The sequence below is a fragment of the Myxocyprinus asiaticus genome, chromosome 7, assembly GCF_019703515.2.
Source record: "Myxocyprinus asiaticus isolate MX2 ecotype Aquarium Trade chromosome 7, UBuf_Myxa_2, whole genome shotgun sequence".
NCBI lineage: Eukaryota > Metazoa > Chordata > Actinopteri > Cypriniformes > Catostomidae > Myxocyprinus > Myxocyprinus asiaticus.
The window spans coordinates 46,491,069-46,513,469 of NC_059350.1; the positions used below are offsets into that span (position 1 = coordinate 46,491,069).

The 22,401-nt window shown below is 44.4% G+C and overlaps 1 protein-coding gene across 2 annotated transcripts in view; it reads left to right on the forward strand.

Annotated features, from left to right (window-relative positions):
• Positions 1-22,401, forward strand: part of grin2ab (glutamate receptor, ionotropic, N-methyl D-aspartate 2A, b) — a 135,092-nt gene that overhangs the window by 84,022 nt on the left and 28,669 nt on the right. For both annotated transcript variants that reach the window (XM_051702155.1, XM_051702156.1), the window contains one exon: positions 13,502-14,097. In XM_051702155.1, the coding sequence (XP_051558115.1) occupies positions 13,502-14,097 (596 nt within the window). The remainder of the gene's footprint in view (positions 1-13,501; positions 14,098-22,401) is intronic.

The window sequence follows — 22,401 nt, forward strand, 5'->3', positions numbered from 1 at the left end:
CCCTTTTTGGGGACAAGTCGACTACCCAAAGATAGAGACAGGCTTAACCCAGTCGTGGCCTCTTTTTCCACTCCCTAAAAAAGAAGGGGGATTATCCGACTGGGCCGCCAAGTCTAGTCGGGGGGTGTCCCTCCCAAGGGGAAGACACCGCGGAGACCACACATCGCCCAAAGAGAGGGGGTGGGGGGATATTTAAGTGGAAGAATACCTCACATGGTCTTTCAAACCATGTGGAGAGCCTTCATGGTAGATCCTGCCCAATGGGGGAGGAGTTGCTACAAACATGGAGACTGGGGCAGAGGGGTTCTGCCCAAGGAAGACGCAGTTTGCAAGCAGGGAAACGAACTAGTGGAAGATATATATCGCATGGGTTTAGCCTTACAGGGAACCGCCACATGTGGAGCACCTACCCCAGAACAGGGCTCTTAGTTAGCACGTGTACTGGGCCAGCAGCGAGTCTCTCCGAAAACTCGACTGCCATAGGGCTCGGAGGAAGTCAACCAGGGAACAAAGTTTGTGAACACTACTGGGAATTAATGGCGCATGTTCTTCAGCTCCAAGGGAGGTGGAAGGCACTATGTGCAAGCAATACACCCGGCCAGCTATCCCGGGCTTATCCACTTGTGTTGCGTGCCACTACCTGGGACGAAACCGGTTCCACCCGGAGGTTGTAGAACCTTGCACAGGTGTTGGGTGTTGCCCAGCCCGCTGCTCTGCAAATGTCTGTTAGAGGCACCCCTGGCCAGCGCCCAGGGAGCCACTACACCCCTGGTAGAATGGGCTGGTAGCCCTACCAGGGGCGGCATGTCCTAGGCGACATATACCATAGTTATGGCGTCAATGAGCCAGTGGGCGATCCTCTGCTTGGAGACAGCGCTTCCTTTCTGCTGTGCACCAAAGCAGACAAAGAGCTGCTCAGAGATTCTAAAGCTCTGCGTGCGAACCAAATAGATGCGTAAAGCGCGCACAGGACACAGCGACAACAGGGCTGGGTCTGCCTCCTCCTGGGGCAGTGCTTGCAGGTTCACCACCTGGTCCCTAAAGGGGTGGTGGGAACCTTGGGCACATAGCCCAGTCAGGGTCTCAGGATCATGTGAGAGTAACCTGGACCGAACTCCAGGCACGTTTCGCTGACAGAGAACGCTTGCAGGTCTAACCTACCCTCTTGATGGAAGTGAGCACAGTCAGGAGGGCAGTCTTCAAGGAGAGTGCCTTACGCTCAGCTGACTGCAAAGGCTCAAAGGGGGCTCTCTGTAGACCCTGAAGAACTACAGAGGTCCGATGAGGGAACGAGGCGAGGTCTGGAGGGATTCAGCCTCCTGGCGCCTCTTAGGAACCTGATGATCAGGTCGTGCTTCCCTAAGGACTTACCATCGACTGCGTCGTGGTGTTCTGCTATGGCGGCAATGTACACCTCACAGGGGACAGCCTCCCTTCCAACTTCTCCTGCAGGAAGGAAAGCACTGATCCGACTGCGCATCTCTGGGGGTCTACCCAACGGGAAGAACACCACTTAGTGAACAGACGCCACTTAAAGGCATACAGGTGCCACCTAGAGGGGGCCCTAGCCTGAGTGATCGTGTCTACCACTTAGGTCTTCCACGTCCCGTCCAGGGGCCAGACATGGAGATTCCAGAGGTCTGGGCGTGGGTGCCAGATGGTGCCCCGTCCCTGAGAAAGAAGATCCTTCCTCAGGGGAATTCGCCAGGGGGGAGCTGTCATGAGGAGCATGAGGTCCGAGCACCACATCTGGGCGGGCCAGTAGGGTGCTACCAGGACGACCTGCTCCTCATCCTCCCTGACCTTGCACAGGGTCTGTGCAAGCAGGCTCACTGGGGGAGACGCATATTTGCGCATGCCAGGGGCCAGCTGTGTGCCAGCACGTCTATGCCGAGGGGGGCCTCGGTCAGGGCGTACCAAAGCAGCGGGGAGGATCCTTGGGAGGTGAACAGGTGCACCTGTGCCTGTCGAATCGACTCCAAATCAGCTGGACCACCTAAGGGTGGAGTCTCCACTCTCCCCTGAGGGTAACCTGTCGTGACAGCGCATCCGCTGTTGTGTTGAGGTTGCCCGGGATGTGAGTGGCTTGCAGCGACTTGAAGTGCTGCTGACTCCAGAGGAGGAGATGGCAGGCGAGTTGTGACACACAACGAGAGCGCAAACGCCTTGGTGGTTGACATATGCTACCGTTGTCGTGTTGTCTGTCTGAACTAACACGTGCTCGCCCTGGATCAACGGCCGAAACCTCCGCAGGGCGAGCAGAATTGCCAACAACTCGAGGCAGTTGATATACCAATGCAGTCACAGACCCATCCAGAGGCCGGCGGCTGCGTGCCCGTTGCAAACAGCGCCCCAGCCAATTTTGGAGGCATCTGTCATGACCACGACGCACCTGGAGACCAGTTCTAGAGGAACACCTGTCCATAGAAACGAGAGGTCGGACCAAGGGCTGAAAAGACAGTTACAGACCGGCATGATGACCACGCGACGTCCCATGGCGCCATGCCCATCTCAGGACTCGAGTCTGGAGCCAGTGCTGAAGCAGCCTCATATGCATCAACCCGAGCGGGGTGGCCACCACCGAGGATGCCATATGCCCCAGGAGCCTCTGAAAAAGTTTCAGTGGAACTGCTGTTTTCTGTTTGAACGCCTTCAAACAGCCCAGCACGGACTGGGCATGCTCGTTCGTAAGGTGCACCGTCAAGGAGACTGAGTCCAACTCCAAACTGAGAAAAGAGATGCTCTGAACCGGGAGGAGCTTGCTCTTTTCCTAGTTGACCCGAAGCCCTAGTCGGCTGAGGTGTGAGAGCACCAGGCCCCTGTGTGCGCACAACATGTCTCGAGAATGAGCTAGGATTAGCCAGTCATCAAGATAGTTGAGAACACGAATGCCCACCTCCCTTAACGGGGCAAGGGCAGCCTCTGCGACCTTCGTCAAGACGCGAGGAGACAGGGACAGGCCGAAAGGGAGGAATTTGTACTGATACGCCTGACTCTCGGACGCAAACCGCAGGAAGGGTCTGTGTTGAGGAAGGATCGAGATGTGGAAGTACGCATCCTTCAGGTCTACCGTCGCAAACCAATCTTGATGCCGGACGCTCTCCAGAATGTGTTTTTTCATCAGCATCTTGAACGGGAGTCTGTGTAAAGCCTAGTTCAGAACTCACAGGTCCAAGATTGGCCGCAACCCACCGCATTTTTTTGGTACGATGAAGTAGGGGCTGAAAAACCCCTTCTTCATCATGGCTGGAGGGAAAGGTTCTATCGCGCCCTTCCGTAGGCAAGGTAGCAGCGTTTTCGTCTTTCACCAAGGTGAAGTGGACACCGCTGAACCTGGGCGGACGCCTGGCGAAGTGAACCGTGTAGCCGAGTCGGACGGTCCGGACCAGCCCTCGTGACGGATTGGAAAGCACAAGCCATGCATCCAAGTTCTGCGCAAGGGGGACCAAAGGGACAACGTCATCGGACGTACCGGCAGGTGGGGCCTCATGGCAGGGCGGAGCTCGAGGTGTCACACCACATCGTGGCTGTGCTGAGTCTAAGGACATCGAAGCACTTACCTGGCTCCTTGTGACCACCCCCGGAACAGCCTGGGATGGGAAAGGAAGAGGCCTGTCCTCGTGACCCGTGGAGACTTTCACATCGGGGGCGGATTTGTGCCACAGCTGGGCGCTCAGGGGCGGGAGACCACCGCTGGAGCGCCAAACCTGCCAAATAGAGTGGTGGACGGTGGTTGTGATGACAGCCGTGCACACCGGATACGTGACCCAGGGAACAAGGAAACTGCTCTTGCTGAGCTCTTGAGTACTGCAGCCACTTGGGCATGCAGCACAATTAAATGCAAAAGGTAACAAAAAGATGGAGATCTGCTTACCAGCTCCAGAGCAGCAGGTTTCGTTGTCCCTGGGTCTCCCGTCTCAAGGGCGCTTTGAAGCCTTTCACGGGTTCTGGGCGGCCATGAGACGGGTGGCGTCTGCTTCCTGTGGTGGGCTCCACGCCGAGGCCGGGCCGAAGGGGCGGGCTGCGGCAGAGCCGGTGCAGTCACTGCAGGGGGACGCCCTTGGCAATGAGTAGACGGGGTGCGGGATCTTGAGCCGCACCGGGGCAGGATATGCCGGCTAACATCCATCTACTGCTCTACCATTGAAAACTGCTGGGCAAAGTCCTCGACGGTGTCGCCGAATAGGCCCGCCTGGGAAATGGGGGCAGCAAGGAATCGTGTCTTGTCAGCCTCACCCATCTCGACCAGGTTGAGCCAAAGGTGGCGCTCCTGGACCACTAGGGTGGCCATCGTCTGCCTGAGAGACCGCACCATGACCTCCGTCGCTCGGAGAGCGAGGTGGGTCGCCGAGCGCAGTTCCTGCATCAATCCCGGGGCGGAACTACCCTTGTGCAGTTCCTTTAGCGCCTTGGCAGACTTGCAGGAGAGCCATGGCGTGCAGGGCAGAGGCGGCTTGTCCAGCGGCACCGTAGGTCTTGGCAGTCAGAGACGACGTAAACCTACAGGCCTTGGATGGGGGCTTTGGGCACCCGCGCCAGGTGGTGGTGCTCTGCGGGCATAGGTGCACCGTGAGCGCCTTTATCCACCGGGGGATTGCCGAATAGCCCTTGGCCGCCCCACCATTGAGGGTAGTGAGGGCAGGGAAGCTGAAAAGATTGGGACCGGGCAGTAAAAAGTGCCTCCCACGACCTTGTCAGGTCTTCATGCACTTCCAGGAAGAAAGGAAGGTGGGCGGGGCATGGCTTTAGCGGTGCCACGAGCCCAGGAACCAATCACCGAGCTGCGAGGGTTCAGGGAAGAGCAGTGAGTTCCACTCTAGCCGATGCTCGCAGCTGCCCAGGAAAGCATGTCGTCATCTCCGCGTCAGCCTTTGACTGGGCAATCGACCCCGAAGGGAGGAGCCCAGCTGAGGCTTCTGACTGGACGAGCCCGCTCTCCAATGCTGCACTCGAGAGTTCATCACTTTCGCGGGCTCCGAATAAGAGGTCGAACTCGCTGTGAGATGAGCTGGCGGACACATCCGGAAGCCCGATCGGGGCAGACGAGCGTGCTGGGGAATGGGAGGTCTGTGTGGGGATACCCGGCAGAGGCGGTCCCATTGGGGTCCCCAAATCGCCCCCAGTGCTAGCCGCGCTGGCCTCATACCCGTGGGTAAAAGTACTGAGGCGGGAGCCTCTGGGGTGGCTTGCTTTCTAACGAAGGCGAGCCGCGACCGCAACGTTGCCATGGACATATTCTCGCAATGAGAACATGACCATCCGTGAACGCTGTCTCTGCGTGAGCAGTGCCCAGGCACGAAAGACTGTGATCGTGACCGTCAGAAGGCGAGAGATAACGAGCGCAACCAGGAATAACACACAATCGGAAAAGCATCTTTAAAAAGACGCGTCTTTAAAAAGACATTCCGTGTGTGCCGCTCTTTTAGAGAAATATACTCTTTTAGAGAAATATACTCTTTTATTTCTGCCAAAGCACCCAGGGGCATTCTCTGCAGTGCACCAGTGCAGAGGGGGGAGAAGCCACTGAAATGCGCTGTCAGATCCAGCAGAGGTGAATGAACAGTAGTATTCAGCTCAGTGAGCATGATCGTTCAGCTCCGAAGAGAAAATCTGAATGAGTGGTTGCATACCAGCTCCTTTTATACCCGTATGTCCGGGGGAGTGGCATGCAAATACCACTCGCCAATTTTCATTGGCCTTTTATCAAAGACCAGAGGTGTCTTGGGCTCCCAAGAGTGTCACTACGTCGACACAACATCGAGTGAGTGACAGATAGGGAACTGCTGGCCACCTTTTGGTTGGTGTGCGTGGTCCTGGTCATCCACTGCCATATTGCATGAACTACTGCATAAAGTGAGGAAGTGGCCTTGCAGATATTTTATTCCAAGACAGCCCACTTAATTGCGAAGGCTTCTTTTTGCACCCCCGTGTACCTGGACTTAATTTGTCAGGGTCAGTTTCCTATTAAGGGAGCCCTAGGCAGGCTCTGATGTATCTATTTGTAATGTGCTAGGTAGGTTGATATGGGCTGTTATCACCATACAAAGGATATCTTTTTTGTCTGTCCTTTCTTGGTCAGATCTGAGAGGTTGTTGAAGAGAGGATCGCTCCCATGTATCAATGATGGGACAATACCCATTAGCGATGGTAGAGATGGGTGTTACCACAGAAGGCCTGGGATACCACTTACAAGACAAAGAGCATGTACAGTACTCTTTTTCCCTTCATGACCACAATATCCTCATCAGTTTCTGAATGAATATCTCAGCAAGCTAATTTGTCTGAGATTTTTCCACATCTGGAATCCTTCAGTTGGAAGATAAATAAAGTGCTCTGATCTGCAAGAATTTCATTTGGGAGACCCTCTTTACTCTACTGAAAAGAGACAGCTCTATTGCTTTGGCTTTGTAAGTAGCTTTTTATCATGGGATGTCCACAAATGGTAGACATCCTCTTTAGGAGACACAATTCACAGTGCTTACATTTGGGGGGAGAGTGCTGGTTGCAAAGGTGGGACAGTCTCATGATTGGGTTGGTCTTGCCCACCCAGGCCTCCCTGTGGAGTTGGGCCTGTTGTTGTTTCTACTGCTGTTGGTTGCAGCTGCAATCATCTACATGCTACAAAAGGTTTGTTTCCAGCTGGATAGGCCTGGCATCTCATTCATCACCTGACTGTTTGGTGTATTGAATGTTGTTAAGATGCAGAGTACAGAGATTGGTTTAGAGTTTCATGAAATGGTATTGAGTGAGCCACCAACAAATTCTGCCAATCAACCACTTAGTAAAAACCAAGGAGGTAGGGGTGAACTTTCATAGATGCACCGATATGGACACCATGGCTATATACAGGAAGTTCCAGAGATGACTTTACTTCCATAGGAGACTCAAAGCATTTAACTGTAGGGGGTTTGTGATGTTGTGAAGATATTGTTTGAAAAATATTTGTTATTACAGAGTTAAAAAAAGGGATAATTCTAAAGGTTTTATGTCATTTGACAAATAAAAAGAGAAAGAATACAACTTGAAAGATTTTAACCACACAACACTTGGTTTAACTATCCTTGTGGTGAACAAACCTATGCGACTTCACTCTCTATCTCCCTGCGCACTCACTGATGGTGAGAAAATGGCATTTTTTAAAAGAGCTGCTTACCATACAAAAAGTTATGATGTTACAATTACTTTCATGATCAGCAACACAATCATGTTTTAAAAGAAATTTTGTTGTGAACCTGAGAGTTTTTCAGTTCACTGCCAAACATTATTCAGGTATAATGTTTCATTTCCTAATTTTTTTTCTAGAAGTAACAGTGGCATGTCTCCCAACCTAGAATACAGTATAACGGTTGTACTGTATGCCCCTGGCTTTATTACTTCAATTAAAAGCCATTTTTATTTATTTCAAATGTACAGGATAATTTGGCTATATCATATCAAGATATGAAACGTATATACATGAATGGAATGACAAAATGTATAAAATTATCAGGGTTATGAAAACAAAAATGATGGATAAAAATAGATGACGGAATTATGGAAAATGTGTTTGATGTTATATATTACATTTTATATAACTATTATTAGAAGAGAACAAATATAACAAGAATGAGAAAAATCAAGTGCAAAGATGTCAAATTAATTAATATTACATAAAATATCAAGGGATACTTTAAGTAAAAAATGTAGGTCATAGGAGTTCAAAAAAGTTCGGGAATCCCTGAAATTTTCTATTAGCCATATGTTATACAGCATGAGAATGTTGCAGATTTTTGTATTTGGAGTGTGTTTTGGTATCAGAGTGTGTTCTGTTATCAGCACAGGGGATGCTAAAGCTCATCAAAAAGACATGTTCTGTCATTTTGATCTGACCTAAACTCTTGGGAGGAAGTTGCTGAATAGAGAATGGTGTCTAAAGTAATGAACATCAAGGAAAATGTCCCTCACTCTCCTGAAATGCCTACGTACAGTAAAGCAATGGGCTAACCTAACTTTGGTGTTACTAAGACAACTAGAGAAGGTCATTCCTGACTATTTTTCCAATGTGTATATAGACAGTTTGCATATTTTGATTTACTGTATTGTGCTGATTCTTTTAGGGTATTGTTGCAATGCATTTCCCTCATCCACCCACATCTTTATGCCAGAAAATAGAGGAGGATATTTTTACTCAGATGTTGAGAGGGAAGTGAACCTACTATATGTAAATGAGAACATAGCACAACAGCCTGGTTCCAGAAGTAAAATGTTGTTAATTGACAATATATGCTTCTGTTGAAACCATCAGTCCACGTTAATTTTAGTGGAATTCCTGGTGAAAAACTAAACTACCCTTGATCCTAAGGGGGGATATCTACCAATCAGAGAATCATGGCAAAAGAGTGCAGCAGCTATCGCCTACTCCCAATCAAGTCGGTTTCCTTTCAAGCCGATCACTTAGACGTTGCGTCAGTAGCTGATGCTATGGGAACTTCTCTCAGGAGTGACGATTTCTGAAGCCCTATAAAATCACGCCAATCTATTGGCAGATGGCGCTTGATGCTCCGCCCCTGTTGCGTGCATCATTGTGGGCATATAAACTGGAGCACAGTGCCATTTCATTAGAATTTTCTCTTTAGGGTAGTGAATACATCTCTCATGCTCTGGACGGCCGAATCTCCCTGCCTGTGCTCTGACAAACAGTGTATCTTTAATCAAACACTATTAATTCACTACTGATATTGTGATTTGTTGTTGTGTGTTTTATTACAGGTAAAGCACATAAAAGAGTCTTTTGCTTAACAACATCTTTTTCAAGATGGCATTTCGCAAATGTTTTCCACCTTGTGAGTGTTATATCCCTCTGTCTGAAGGTCACGAGTGCTGCGTTATATGCCTTGGCTAAGCCCATGCGGAATTGCCACTCAGTGAGACTGTTTGCATTCATTGTGAATGCATGAAACTCAAGACTCTTCGCTCACAGCACGCCCTCTTTCTGAAGGACAATGCCAGTCCACTTCCTCCCACCATACTCCTTCTACGGATCCCGATGGACCACATATAGAAGGTGCGCAAGGATGGGATATGGAGCATGGAGAGTTTGAGGAGGAATTACTGCCGGCACAAGCCTTGCACGCCTTTCAGCCATCATTACAGGCATCTTCGCCTGTTGAATTTGCCAGTGACAATCTGCGCCACCAAAATCAGCACGCATGGTATGATCACCATCTGGTCTCACTTGACCGTTAATTTGTTGGTATTTCCCCCCATGGGGAGGAAATCTGCACTAAAACCTCTGATTCTTATCTTGCTCAGGTTCTCTCTTGGGCAGTCGAGAAGCTTCAGCTTGAGTGGCCCACTCCGAGTGGGCCCGAGCGCTTTTGTCTCGACAAACGGTTCCTACTTGGTCGGTACGACTCAGAGTCATGTCACCCAGTGGCATTTTTCCATGAGCTGCATGATCAGCTGGTCAAAACATTTCTGGTGCAGAAGCCTTCATAACGCTTGACCATGCAAAGGGGTTATGCTGAGATCCCCCCAGTTGAAGATGCAGTTGTGGCACATCTATGCCCCTTCTCTGCATTGGGATTGAAAATCTAATTGTTCACCTGTCCAAACCATGTTGGCTTACATCCTCACTCGTAGGCAAGGCCTACGCCGTGGCAGGTCAGGCTGGTTCTGCCCTGCACAGCGGCCTTGGCCAAAGCATAAAATTGTGCTCTGCTGCCCTCCTCTCAGTAGAAAACCTGTGTCTGGGCATGGCAAGGGTTCCTGATGGTTTGAGAAGATCAGTTCGCAAGGCGGTCACCCTATTTGCTAGTGCTTGATGAGTTTCAAGCTAAGGAGAGCTTTGCCGCTGAAACATTTTCAGCAGGCCCTGGGATTGATGGCCACAGTGGCCGCAGTTAACCCATTGGGGTTGTTGCACATAAGGCCTTGTTGCACTCTCGTCAACTCGAGAGAACCTCATCATTTATGTTGACAGGGTGGCTTACGTCTTGTAGTGACTTGCCACTCTCTAGCCGCTTTAGCTATTTGGAAGATGCTTGCATTCTATCAGTTGGGCATTGTGCTCGGCCAGATGGCCAGATGCAAAGTTGTCACAACGGATGCATCCAGTACAGGCTGGGGAGCCCTTTGTGACGGTCATTTGGCTTTTGGCACCTGGACAGATGCGTGAGTGGCGTGGCACATAAATGCGCAGGCTCAAGGCACGATCTGAAATCCTCTGCCAGAGCTGTGGAAACCTAATGTCTGTGCAAACGAAGCTTTGTTTTTTTGCTGGAGCCCTTGGATGCAGGACTTACATCCATGCTCAAAGTATATGTCACTGCTATAGCAATGGGTCACACCCCTTTGGGTGGTTTGTCTGTAGGTAAACAACCTTTGGTCATTAAATACTTACGGGGGGTGAGATTATGGTAATGGTTATTTAAGTTCTCTCTTTCCTTCCTATTTTTCAATAGGACCGTGTTGATGCCTTTCAAGTATCCTATTGGCTAGTAGGCATTGCCTAGTGCATGTAAATCAATAGCAAGGCACTGTGGTATACGGTTCCAATAGTGTCAGCTACTGATGCAGCGTCAACGTGACAGATTTGAAAGGGAACATCTCTGCTACAACTGCTAGCCACACTACTGATTTCTCGCTGTTAAGGGACCGTGAGATGTGCTCTCTTCCCTTCAGTCATAAAATTCTGATGAAATGGCGCTGTGCTCCAATTTATATGTTCACGATGACGCGTGCATCAGGGGCGCCATCTGCCAATAGATTGGCGTGAATTTAATCACTCAGAGATCATCACTCCTGAGGGGAGTTCCCAAAGCATCAGCTACTGACACAGTGTCTTGTACCCTCCTTTCAGGGAACCAAGGTTACAAGGGTACATTTCCCTACACTCTCAAACTACTTATATGTATGCATATATCTGAATATTTTGCAGTGTAGAGTCTATACTTATAATCAACAACTTTACATCAATAATTTTATATTCCTACATTGTTTTTATTTTGATTAAATCATTTGCAGTGGGACTGCAGTTCATCCCCTCATGAAAGACCTTTGTACCTTTGTCTTTCTGTTCGATTTTCAAATACTTTTTTGCTTTAAATCTATAACGTTTATAACATTATGATTCACCTCTAAGCTGGTGATTTGGTTCATGGCTTAGAACTCTTTTAGGAAGGATTTAATGAAATCCCTATGGAATATTTTTTTGGAACCAAGATGGCTAAAAAAAAGTGGGCAGGCACTGTTGCGTTCTATTAGAAGATTGCTTACCATTTCAAAGGGATAGTTTACCCAAAAATTTAAATTGTGTCATCATTTACTCATCCTCATGTTGTCGTATAACTTTCTGTCTTCCATGGAACACAAAAGGAGATGTTAGGCAGTGATAGCCTCAGTCACTGTTCACTTTCATTGCATCTTTTTTTCTGTACAATAAAAAAGTGAATTGTGACAGAGTAAATAATGACACAGTTTTCAATTTTGGGTGAACTAACCCTTTAATCTGTCTCTTTGGCTAGGAATTCTAAACAGGGTCTTTTTCCAGCTCTGAGGTCCTTGTTTGCCTGTATTCTTTTTACCTGGAGTGCCGACACAGTCGTCCAAACCCTGGTCAGTCTCTGCTGAGTAATAGCAGAACAGGGAGCTCTTTCTCTCAACCACTCCTGTTGTGGGGGTAGGAATGAGGGATGACAGCCAGCTGACTGTGCTCCCCAAGTTTAAAAGCACTGAAAAATCCTGCCTCTCCATTTGAGCATTGGCACTGGCTTTTCACTGGGATGCAGCAGCAAAGAGGCTTGTGTACAGAGGGTTCACCTTTACAGTGTTAATTGGGTACATTTGAAATGTCAGCATCCAAACATTTAAAATATCCAAATATTGGCATGCATGATGCATATACATTATGTCTATTTTTTGTGTGTGTGTGGATGCTTTGTGTCAGGGTAAACTCTGGACTCTGTCTTTCCCATTTGAGGTTACTTCAAAGATTCCACGAGGCTGTTGAATTATTTATACGTTTTTTTTTTTTCTTCAATTTCTTACTTTTATAAAATTGTATGACATTCCAGAGTTGGAAAACAAACAAAAATGGTATTTAAAAATATAAATTAAAGGTTAGAATGTGTTAAAATTGCTGTGTGATTATATATAGCGTAAAACCGGCAATCAAAGAGTGATTTCATTAAGCAACATGAGTATGCAACAAATCTAGAGAAAATGACTGTTCCAAGGTGAGGATGTGTAGACAAATGAAGAAATGCTTTAATGGAAAGATATTTCAGAGCTCTGACCTCATACCCTCTCTGATTAAAGCAATTTCAAGGTGCACACATCTTTTGTGTGTTTGTTTGTATATGTGCACATGTGTCTGTGTGTGTGTGTGTGTGTGTATAGTACCTGCAAGCTTCCAGCTCTTTTCTTAAATCCTAACCCTCTTCACATGCTTATCAACCTCCTGCCAAATTGGAAAACCTCTCAGCACCTCAAGTACCAAAAAATGATTTTTATGTGTAAGTCTGTATGATTATCTTTCGACACCTGTCCTGAGTGCGGATATTTTTGATTTTACATGCTGTGTGTGTGCATGTAGCTCTATACATGCAACTCTGCTTGTGTGTGTTTACACCTGAGACAGAGATTTGCGTGGGTCTATATGTGTGTATGTGTGCGTGTGTGTGCAACCCTTCATCCAGTTTCATCCTAAAACCTCTTACACACTCAAGTGCTGCATTCACAATGCGATTGGGACCATCCAAAACATAGAGTGCAACCACTACATTTGCACTGATTTATTAAGTCCTCAGTATATTTGGGACACAGATTTAATGTCTCCTGAATTGTTTGCGTGATATATTTTTAGAATGTGAAATAATTGGTTTATGCGAAGTTTAGTGCAAACTCAGTTTTGGATCTGTGGAGATGGATTGCTTCGTGACTCCGTTATGCATCGTAGATTCGATTTTCTCAGTGGGATCGGTTACAGTGAGGTACAGTTTAGTTCAACTGGATAAGCATATATTTACCACATGTAAATGAATTTTCTTTTGGCCTCTTTTTTTATTCTGCACTCAAGTGTGGGGTTAATCCTTGTCAGATACCTCCTTCTTGCCTGTTTATTGGCGTGTCACTCTTTGCTTAAGCTCAGTATTTGAAATCTGTCTCAGCACAGTGGTGGACAGATCAGTGTGTATGTGTTTGCACAGAGCGTGAACCATGATATTCATAAGCTGCATTGTCGCTCATTTATGTGTTTGTGTATTCTGAGATATCAAGCTGTCACCTCACAAGGATGCAGTCATTATTCTTAACTTAGTCAGTGACTGCAGTGTGACAGTGAGCAGCAATTTCTGTCTTTCTCCCCTCTCCCGTATTCAGTTGCTCGCTGTTTGCTCCTGATATCCTTTTTCTCGCTTCTGTTCCCTCGATATCCTCATCGTACTTTCTTTTTCTGTCTTTACTCCTACTCAATATATTTACCTTTCTCTTTTTCTCCTCTTCCACCTGTTCTCTGTTCTAGGATGCCAGTTCTTCGTTTTTCCAGTTTGGGGCCTCCCTGCAGCAGGAGGCGCTATTGATGCTTGCCATAATGGAGGAGTACGACTGGCACATCTTCTCTGTGGTCACCACCAAGTTCCCTGGTTACCAGGAGTTCATAGCTACTGTACGCGTCACAGTGGACCACAGCTTTGTACGTTGGGACCTTCAAAGTGTAGTGACGCTGGATGGTGTTGGCGAACCCGAGGATCGTGCCCATGTACAACTTAAACGCATCCAGTCGCCAGTCATCCTTCTCTACTGCTCCAAAGACGAAGCAGCGATGGTCTTGGATGAAGCCCGTTCACTAGGGCTCACTGGGGCGGGCTTTGTTTGGATTGTTCCAAGTTTGACAACGGGGAATCTTGAACATACCCCGGAAGCCTTTCCAACAGGGATGATATCTGTGGCATACGATGAATGGGATTATCCCCTGGAGACGCGTGTGCAGGATGCCGTGGGAATTATCAGTTCTGCAGCCGCTGCCATGTTCCACATAGAAGGTCGGATACCTGATGGAACGGCAAGCTGCTACGGCCAATCAGAGAAGCCGGAGGTGCCGCCAAGTGCTCTGCGCAGGTAAGCAAAAATTGTTTACTGTTGCATGTATGAAATGTACACTCGGTTGAAGTAAACTGTAAAGCCTTAAAGAGACAGTTCACCAATAAATAAAAATTTTGGCATCATTTACTTACTCTCATGTTGTTCAAAACCCATGTAACTCTCTTTCTTCCATGGAACAGAAAAGGAGGTGTTAGGCAGAATGACATCCTCAGTCACCATTCACTTTCATTGTAAGAAAAAAAGAAAGTGAACTGTGACTGAGACTAACATACTGCCTAATAGGACTGTGTATAAATATTTATTTTCTGATTAATTGCGATTTTCTGAAAGAGCTCTATACTGATTCTTAAATTCCAAGACGGATCTTTTACTCTATGCAGCAACCCTCTAAAATGTGAGTAAAAATGGCTAAAAATAGTAACTTTTTCAGATTTCACTCACCAGTGATTGAATAGTATCCTTTCACTGCATGTTGAGAGTAAAGATTTGGTTTGATTCGTTCCATGTAATGTGTGTCCAAAGACGAGGTCCTCGCAATCCATTTGTCATTGAATAATGTCTCTTTTAATACCCTTTTCTGTTCTTTACATTAAGTTTTCAAAAACAACAACAAATAAACTTTTAATTGTAATCACACATGGATGCGGTAAAAAAGCCATTGGACTCTCTCGTTAATGTGCACTAAATCAAAACACGGAGACGTTCACTAACCTGCTAACTGAACTGGGTTCCTTAAAGAGACAGTACCGGTATGTAGCACGTGATCTGCAAAGCAATGTAAATACTTGTAAATAGTAAACATTTTGCATGTAAACAATAAACATATAACCATATGTATGTGTGTGTGTGTTTGTGTGTTAGGGCTGGGTGAAATGTCTTAAAATTATATCTCAATATTTGTCAGCCTGTTGACGATATTCTATAAATATCTCGATAATTATGTATTTGCTCTGAAATGGCTCAGAACTGTTTTTTGTTTTGTTTTTATCAGAGGAACCATAATTTTATCCAAACAGCCATTGTAGCCAAGTGGATTCAATATTTTAAAGACATTAAATAAAAATCTATTTAAATTTGTTTTTGTTTTTTTTTATTAAATAAGAACAAGGGAGAATGAAATCCAATAATTTTCATTGATATGCACTTTATATTTATATTTCATATACAATGATACATACTAGCTTAATAAAAAGCATTATTTACCTTTAAATGTTTTTACTAATACATTTTTGTGAATGAACAAGGTGTGCAAAGCTACTTCACTGACTTATTTTTGAAACCCCAGTTAAACATTGCATAATACAAAATTATTACTGGTACACATCAGGTTTATTATTATAATATAATGCTGAATTATCATTATTATTCTGATTATTAGATTTGCGTTATACAAAAGTAATATATTTCTGTCCTGTTTACTTCACCTGGGGCTTTTATTTTGACACCGAAAGTGCTGTCGTATTTACTTCAACTTCACAAGGAGCTTTTATTGTGACAGAAAATTAAATGTGTATTTGACTGTTTACAATGTCCTGAATTTCCTGAAACACTGTAATTTCCTCCTGTAACAGTATAAGGATGGGCAAGGAGGAGGCGAGAACTGGCTGAACAGTCAACGTAAAGTTTAATCAGAAACTCAACATAAAACAAACATAAACATAAGGACACACATGCAACATGGCCGTGTGCGTCTCTCTCTCTCGAACTGGCGCCTCTGGCTCCCCTTTATCTCACTCTCACACTGATCAGCTGATTCAGCGCCGGCCCTCCTCCTTGTCACACTCCTCCCCCGCCCTATTCAGGCTGGGGTGCCACCGGTCTGACTAACTTCCCCTCCCCATTTATTGGAGGGGAGACACTGCCCATCCGGCCGTTCTGTCAGCCAGTGGTCCACCCCGCCTCCTGTGAACCTGGGTGAGAGATGAGTGTAAGCGTGGGGAGAGGGAAAGGGTGAGCGGAAACCCACAGAGAGAGATAGAGAGAGAGAGGAGAGAGAGAGAAGAACTTGCTCGCCGGCTCCCAGACACGATGTTGCCCGGTCCTCAACCGCTCCTCCGTCCTCTGGCGGAAGCTCAGTCGCTTCTCTCCCAGTGGATGGCAGCGAGTCCTCTGGCCCCTGGTGGACAGAACCGCTCGTCCCCTTCTTCGGCGAATGGCAGTGGTTCCACCGGCTCTCGGAGGCCGGCAGCGACCCCTCCGTTTCTGACGCCCGTGGCTGCTCCCCTGGTGGATAGCAGCGGCAGGACTCCACGACAGCGTATCATCCCTCCTCCCTCCTGGGTTTCGGCACCATTGTAACAGTATAAGGATGGGCAAGGAGGAGGTGGGAACCGGCTGAACAGTCAACGTAAAGTTTAATCAGAAACTCAACATAAAACAAACATAAACATAAGGACACACATGCAACGCATGCTCCCCTTTATCTCGCTCTCCAGCTTCAGCGCCATCACAGCCCGACCACGCGCTCCTCCTCATCACACCTCCTTTTCTGTTATTCTGTGCAGCATTTGTAGATTTGTATAATAACTTGTAGCGGTTACTAATGTTTGGAAGTGTGCAAAAGCTTGAACCTGCATCACTTTGATTTCACAATGCACGTGAACTGATCTGAGAGTGCTGCCATGTGCATGCACACAGATCAGCGCATCGCCGTTTGTTCTGAATCACACACAGACCGTGTTTATCTGTCTTTAAATCACAGCCTTTTGTGGATTAATAATCACATATGAACAACTTGCCATTTTTATATTATTTTGATTAATTGTGCTGCCCTGAAGGACCGTGAAATTAGTCTACTGATGCACTCTTTATGAAACTTAATGACCAAATGAAAGCACATTAAAATCATCACGATATTCACAATATTGGTACATTTTACATTTATTCATTTGGCAGACACTTTTATCCAAAGCGACTTACAAAAGTGGAATACATTGTAAGCGAGACAGTGGTACGAAAAGTACTGTATTACAAAGTTTCACTAGCATCAGAATAGTAGTATTCAAGACAGATTAAAGTGCAAAAAGAATTTATTTTGTTTTTTTATTTATTTTTATTTAGTGACTGGTTAAGTGCTCAGTGAAGAGATGTGTCTTTAGCCATTTTTTGAAGACATAAAGTGAGTCAGCTTCACGGATGGGGTTGGGAAGGTCATTCCACCAACGTGGTATGATGAAGCCGAAAGTCCGGGAAAGTGTTTTGGTGCCTCTTTGTGTTGGTACAGCAAGGCGCCATTCCTTAGCCGACCGCTGGCTACTGGTGGGAATGTAGCTCTGCAGAAATGATTTTAGGTATGCTGGAGTAGACACAGTGACTGTGCTGTATGCCAGCATCAGAGCCTTGAATTTGATACGTGCATCAACCGGCAGCCAGTGAAGAGAGACAAGGAGTGGTGTAACATGCACTCACTTTGGTTCATAAAAGACCAGGCATGCTGCTGTTTTCTGGATCATTTGCAGGGGTCTAATTGCACATGCAGGGAAGCCTTCAATGAGAGTGTTACACTAGTCATATATAGTCTATATATATATATAGACACAGTATATACAAAATACAAACTTTGCAATTTCAAGACATCATATTTTATGGAAGACATGGATTTATAAATGAAACATAATTTAAATTTACAGTAACAAAAATGATGAAAAGCTAATGATAAAATATAATTTGTACAATTCATATTTTCATAATGTACCTAGTTAGAAGGTCCCCTCTATAATTAACAGCATTAGCTGAGAGATAATTACTTTCGTAAGTAAGCAAAATGGACATTATAACTGAAATACCCAAAGAAATTGGAATCGAATCGAGAGCTTGTGAATCCGAAACTAATCGAATTGGAAAATCTATATCAATACACTGCCCTACTGATTTTATCAGTAAGATTTCTTTGCAATAGAATTGAAGGTGCACTTAGAAATGAGAATAGCACTTAAAGAAATGAATAGTACTTTTGAGAAATGTTTAAAATGATGTGAACTCACATGTGTGAGCTGTAGAGCTCCTGTAGCATGTTTCTCGAGCTTGTAAAAATGTGTTACTTATACAACAAAGAAAAACGGCTATTATTACAGAAAAGGCTTGTTTTATATTGTGTAGTAAATTTTCTTATTTTTCCAAATGAAAAGAATACCACTTGTGACATTTTATTTTATTTATTTTCTTGAATTTAATAGGTCTCTGAGAACATCTTTCTGGGTCTTAAGTGTGCTAAGCAGTGACAAACAAGGAGCCTTTTCTGGAAACAGATTACTTGCTCCATTTGAGAGGTGCTGGATATTTCAGGAGACACAAAGATTTCTATTTTAGATCCCATATAATTCCTCCTGCCTCAATTATTGTATTGGTTTTCAGTTCCGTTCTGAGCATCGAGGGCAACCTGTGATGTCTACACTGTCCATATCACACACGGTAGTCGGAAACAAATGCTACTGTTAGTTTAGATTGCAAAGGCACTTATGCCGTTTTTTTTTTCAGGAAACACAGTTATCAGGAGTTGCCATAGGTTACCATCAGTAGCTGTTTGCAGCGTTGGTATCCGTCTGCTCCGAGTAGGTGTTCCTTTTGATCTCTCCCTCGTTGCTAAGGCTGTCTGTATCTGGGACACTGCAGACTCTTCAGTGTGGGTGCATTTTGTATGACGCCACCATCCACAGAGCTAGAATTAATCTTCGAAATGCTTCCAAAATATATGGATAGATGCATTGTAATACTTGTTATAATACAGTATACACATATTGTACTGTAAGCAGTGTCATTTTATGTAATTTAAGAGATTAGAACAGTATGTTTGTTAAAGGCATAGTTCACCCAAAAATTAAAAATGATACATTAGAATGACAGCCTTAATCACCATTCACTTTCATTGTATGGAAAAAAAGATATGCAAGAAGGAAAGTGATAGCGGTTGGAGAAACATGACAGGACATTTATTTTTTATGCAAACTATCCCTTTAAGATTTGAGTTGAAGTTGTAGATTACAACTAATACATTCGTTTTAAAACAGTTTGCTGTATATCTGCAGTAATTCTTGAGGCATTCACACACACACACACACACACACACACACACACACATCCAAAGAATATATCTGAGTAGCAGGTGTAGTTCTGGCCCCTTTCCTTCTGTCTGCCCAGGGGCTAAACCCCATTTTGTACAAATGTATATGTTGTCTTAATTAAGTCGATTATCTCCCCTCCAATACACACACACAAACACACACACACACACACACACACACACACACACACACACACACACACACACACAAACACACATATACAGTACATACATCTGCCCTCAAACAGTAATGACAGCAATTAGTCCATGTATTTAAGTCAACATGAAATCACAATTTACCCTCTTTACTTTCTTACTACATGTTTCTGGTTTTATTATGCATGATTCATCAGTTTACGTCATTCCAAAGAAATAAAACATAGGTTTGTCTTTGCAGTGTTACATGTAATACTTGCTCCATCTCTAAAACAACTTTTCCTGTTGGCCATACATATGGCTATTCTCATCCTTTATAAAAGCCAATAACACAGTCATTTAAAGGGTTAGTTCACCCAAAAATGAAAATCCTCTCATGATTTACTTACCTTTAAGCCATCCCAGATGTGTATGACTTTTCTTCTTCAGCAGAACCGAAGTGAAGATTTTTATAAGCACATTTCAGCTCTTTTTGTCCATACAATGGAAGTATACAGGTGCCATCAGTCTCCTGGCTATTTGACGGTCCAAAAGGCATATTTAGGCAGCATAAAAGTAATCCACACGACTCCAGTCGATCCATTAATTTCTTCTGAAGCAAATCGTTAGGTTTGTATAAAAAATGAATAGATAATGAAAACTTTTTTAACGTAAAAAATCTTTTAACGCATCAGTGACGTAAACGCAGTAGCACGTTCATGTGAGAAGTCAGAAGTGCGCGCTTTGTTTACAACAGAGGAACAAACATCACGCGAGAGTTAGGTAATTTCAAACAGCAACCGGAAGCAAACATTTTAAGTTAAAAACGTTTTAATTATCGATTTGTTTCTTACACTAACCTATCGATTTGCTTCAGAAGACATTAATTGATCGACTGGAGTCATGTGGATTATTATTATGCTACTTAAATATGACACCAATACTTCCATTGTATGGACAAAAAGAGCTGAAATTGGCTTATAAAAATCTTCACGTTGGTTCTGCGGCAGAAGGAAAGTCATACACATCTGGGATGGCTTAAAAGTAAGTAAATCATGAGAGGTGGGGGTGTGCAGCGAAACCATTATCTGCATTGACGTGCACAGAACGGGGGCAGCAGGCGCGCAAGCCCCTACCCCTTTCAATCATAAATCTAAAGGTGCCCTTTTGGTCATCCAGAAAAAGGGGAGAAATTTTAATAATTAAATTAAAATAGTTAAATAAAACAAAATTAAAATCTTGTCATAATTTCACAATAACAGTAATGATGTGTTATGAGGTTTCTTTGTAAGTCACAGGCGTATTAAAGAAAATTAAGTGGAGGTGCCTTTAAGAGCGCATGCTACAGCAGATCGGGGGCGGATACCAATCGCAAGTGATCCTCTCTATGCCCTATACTCACTCCAAACTGCAGAGCCCTTGAAGGGGGTACTCTGAAGGAAACATGGCATTACTGTATGAATGTACCCTTTGCTAACAGTCTTGTGGAAGGACCCTCCGAGATGAGGTTCATTTTTTTACTTTTGTTTTGAATGAGCTTTTGAGTGGTGTCCCCCCCCCAGCAGTGCCCTTCAAGATAGCAAAAAATGCAGTTTTGAATTCGCCCCAGAGCATCAAAGTGCTGTTACCTCAGACAAGTAACAGGTCAGATAAAAAGTCCACTCCATTTATTGTGCTGTAAGTTCATCAAAGAATCATACTTGATTGCTACCACATTTCCGACATTGCGTACCACTAGTGTAGACAGATTTATTAATTATAATGGGAGCGGTCGCATCGCTTTCAGTGATATAAATTCAACTAGTCTTTTATAGAATATTGACATAAACTGAAGGAGCTGTCAGGTTCAGCCAAAGCCAGTTTGGTTTTGTTGAAACTAATAAGCCATTAGAATAATCACTTTCAGAAAAATACCATTAGGCTACTACAGTACTGCCGCTCCCTATCCGCAGGGTTGGGAGGGTTACTTTTGAAATGTATTCCACTACAGATTACAGAATACATGCTGTAAAATGTCATTTGTAACATATTCCATTAGATTACTCAAGGTCAGTAACGTATTCTAAATACTTTGGATTATTTGTTCAGCACTGGTAGATCTTTTCACTTGTTTTGACTATAAAAACTCAGTACAGTACAGTTAGACAAAATACACATGTTAAAAATACATTCTCTGGAAAACCTAAATATCTTATGCAGTGTTGTTTCTAAAACAAGATAAATCAAACTGATCTTGTTTTAAGGATTTTTAGATATTTCTACAGGAAAACAGTAAAAAAAATATTATCAAGAATATGATTTTTGCCCTAATATCAAAGGTCTTACTAGAAAAAAAGAAATTATGATCCAACGTGAATTTTCTTGATAAAAAATATGATCGTGCCTGGTAACATGCATGTAAAATGGCTAGAAATAGCATTTTAGCTTAGCGTAAAGCTGACAATTTACACAAGGTTTATTTCTATTTCTTCAGCTCCAAACTTACTTCAAACTTACTTCTCTGTCTGCTCGTATGAATGTGACACATCATAAGAAAGTGTTTCACCGCTGTTCAAATGCACTTTGGATCGCATCATTTATATGTATAAATGTTTTCCATCTGAAAGGACTAAATATTAAATGAAACAAATGTCAATAAAATGCAAAGTAATCTCTTCAGTAATCAAAATACTTTTTGAATGTAACTGTATTCTAAATACCAATTATTTAAATTGTAACTGTAGTGGAATAGAGTTACTTATATTTTGTATTTTAAAAACATAATCCCGTTACATGTATTTCGTTACTCCCCATATACGCATATTACGCAGTCTGCGTAGGGCACCAACTCCCTAGGGGGCCAACATCATACCCTAGGGGGGCAACAGAAACTCCACCAGCTGCCCTTACTCGCATGTTGTACATTATTCAAGGACCCTGTAGCATTCGCTGAACACAGTCGATCGCCTGGCGCTCGCACTTTCTCATCACGCCTTCGCACCATGCACCACGTACCACGTTACCAGGGTAATGCCATGGTACTGAATGATTGTTCATGTTCATATTTCATGATGCTGTCATGGTACTCCAAGGTATTTTAAAAAATACCATGGTTTTACTATGACACTTGTCAAAAACATGAAACC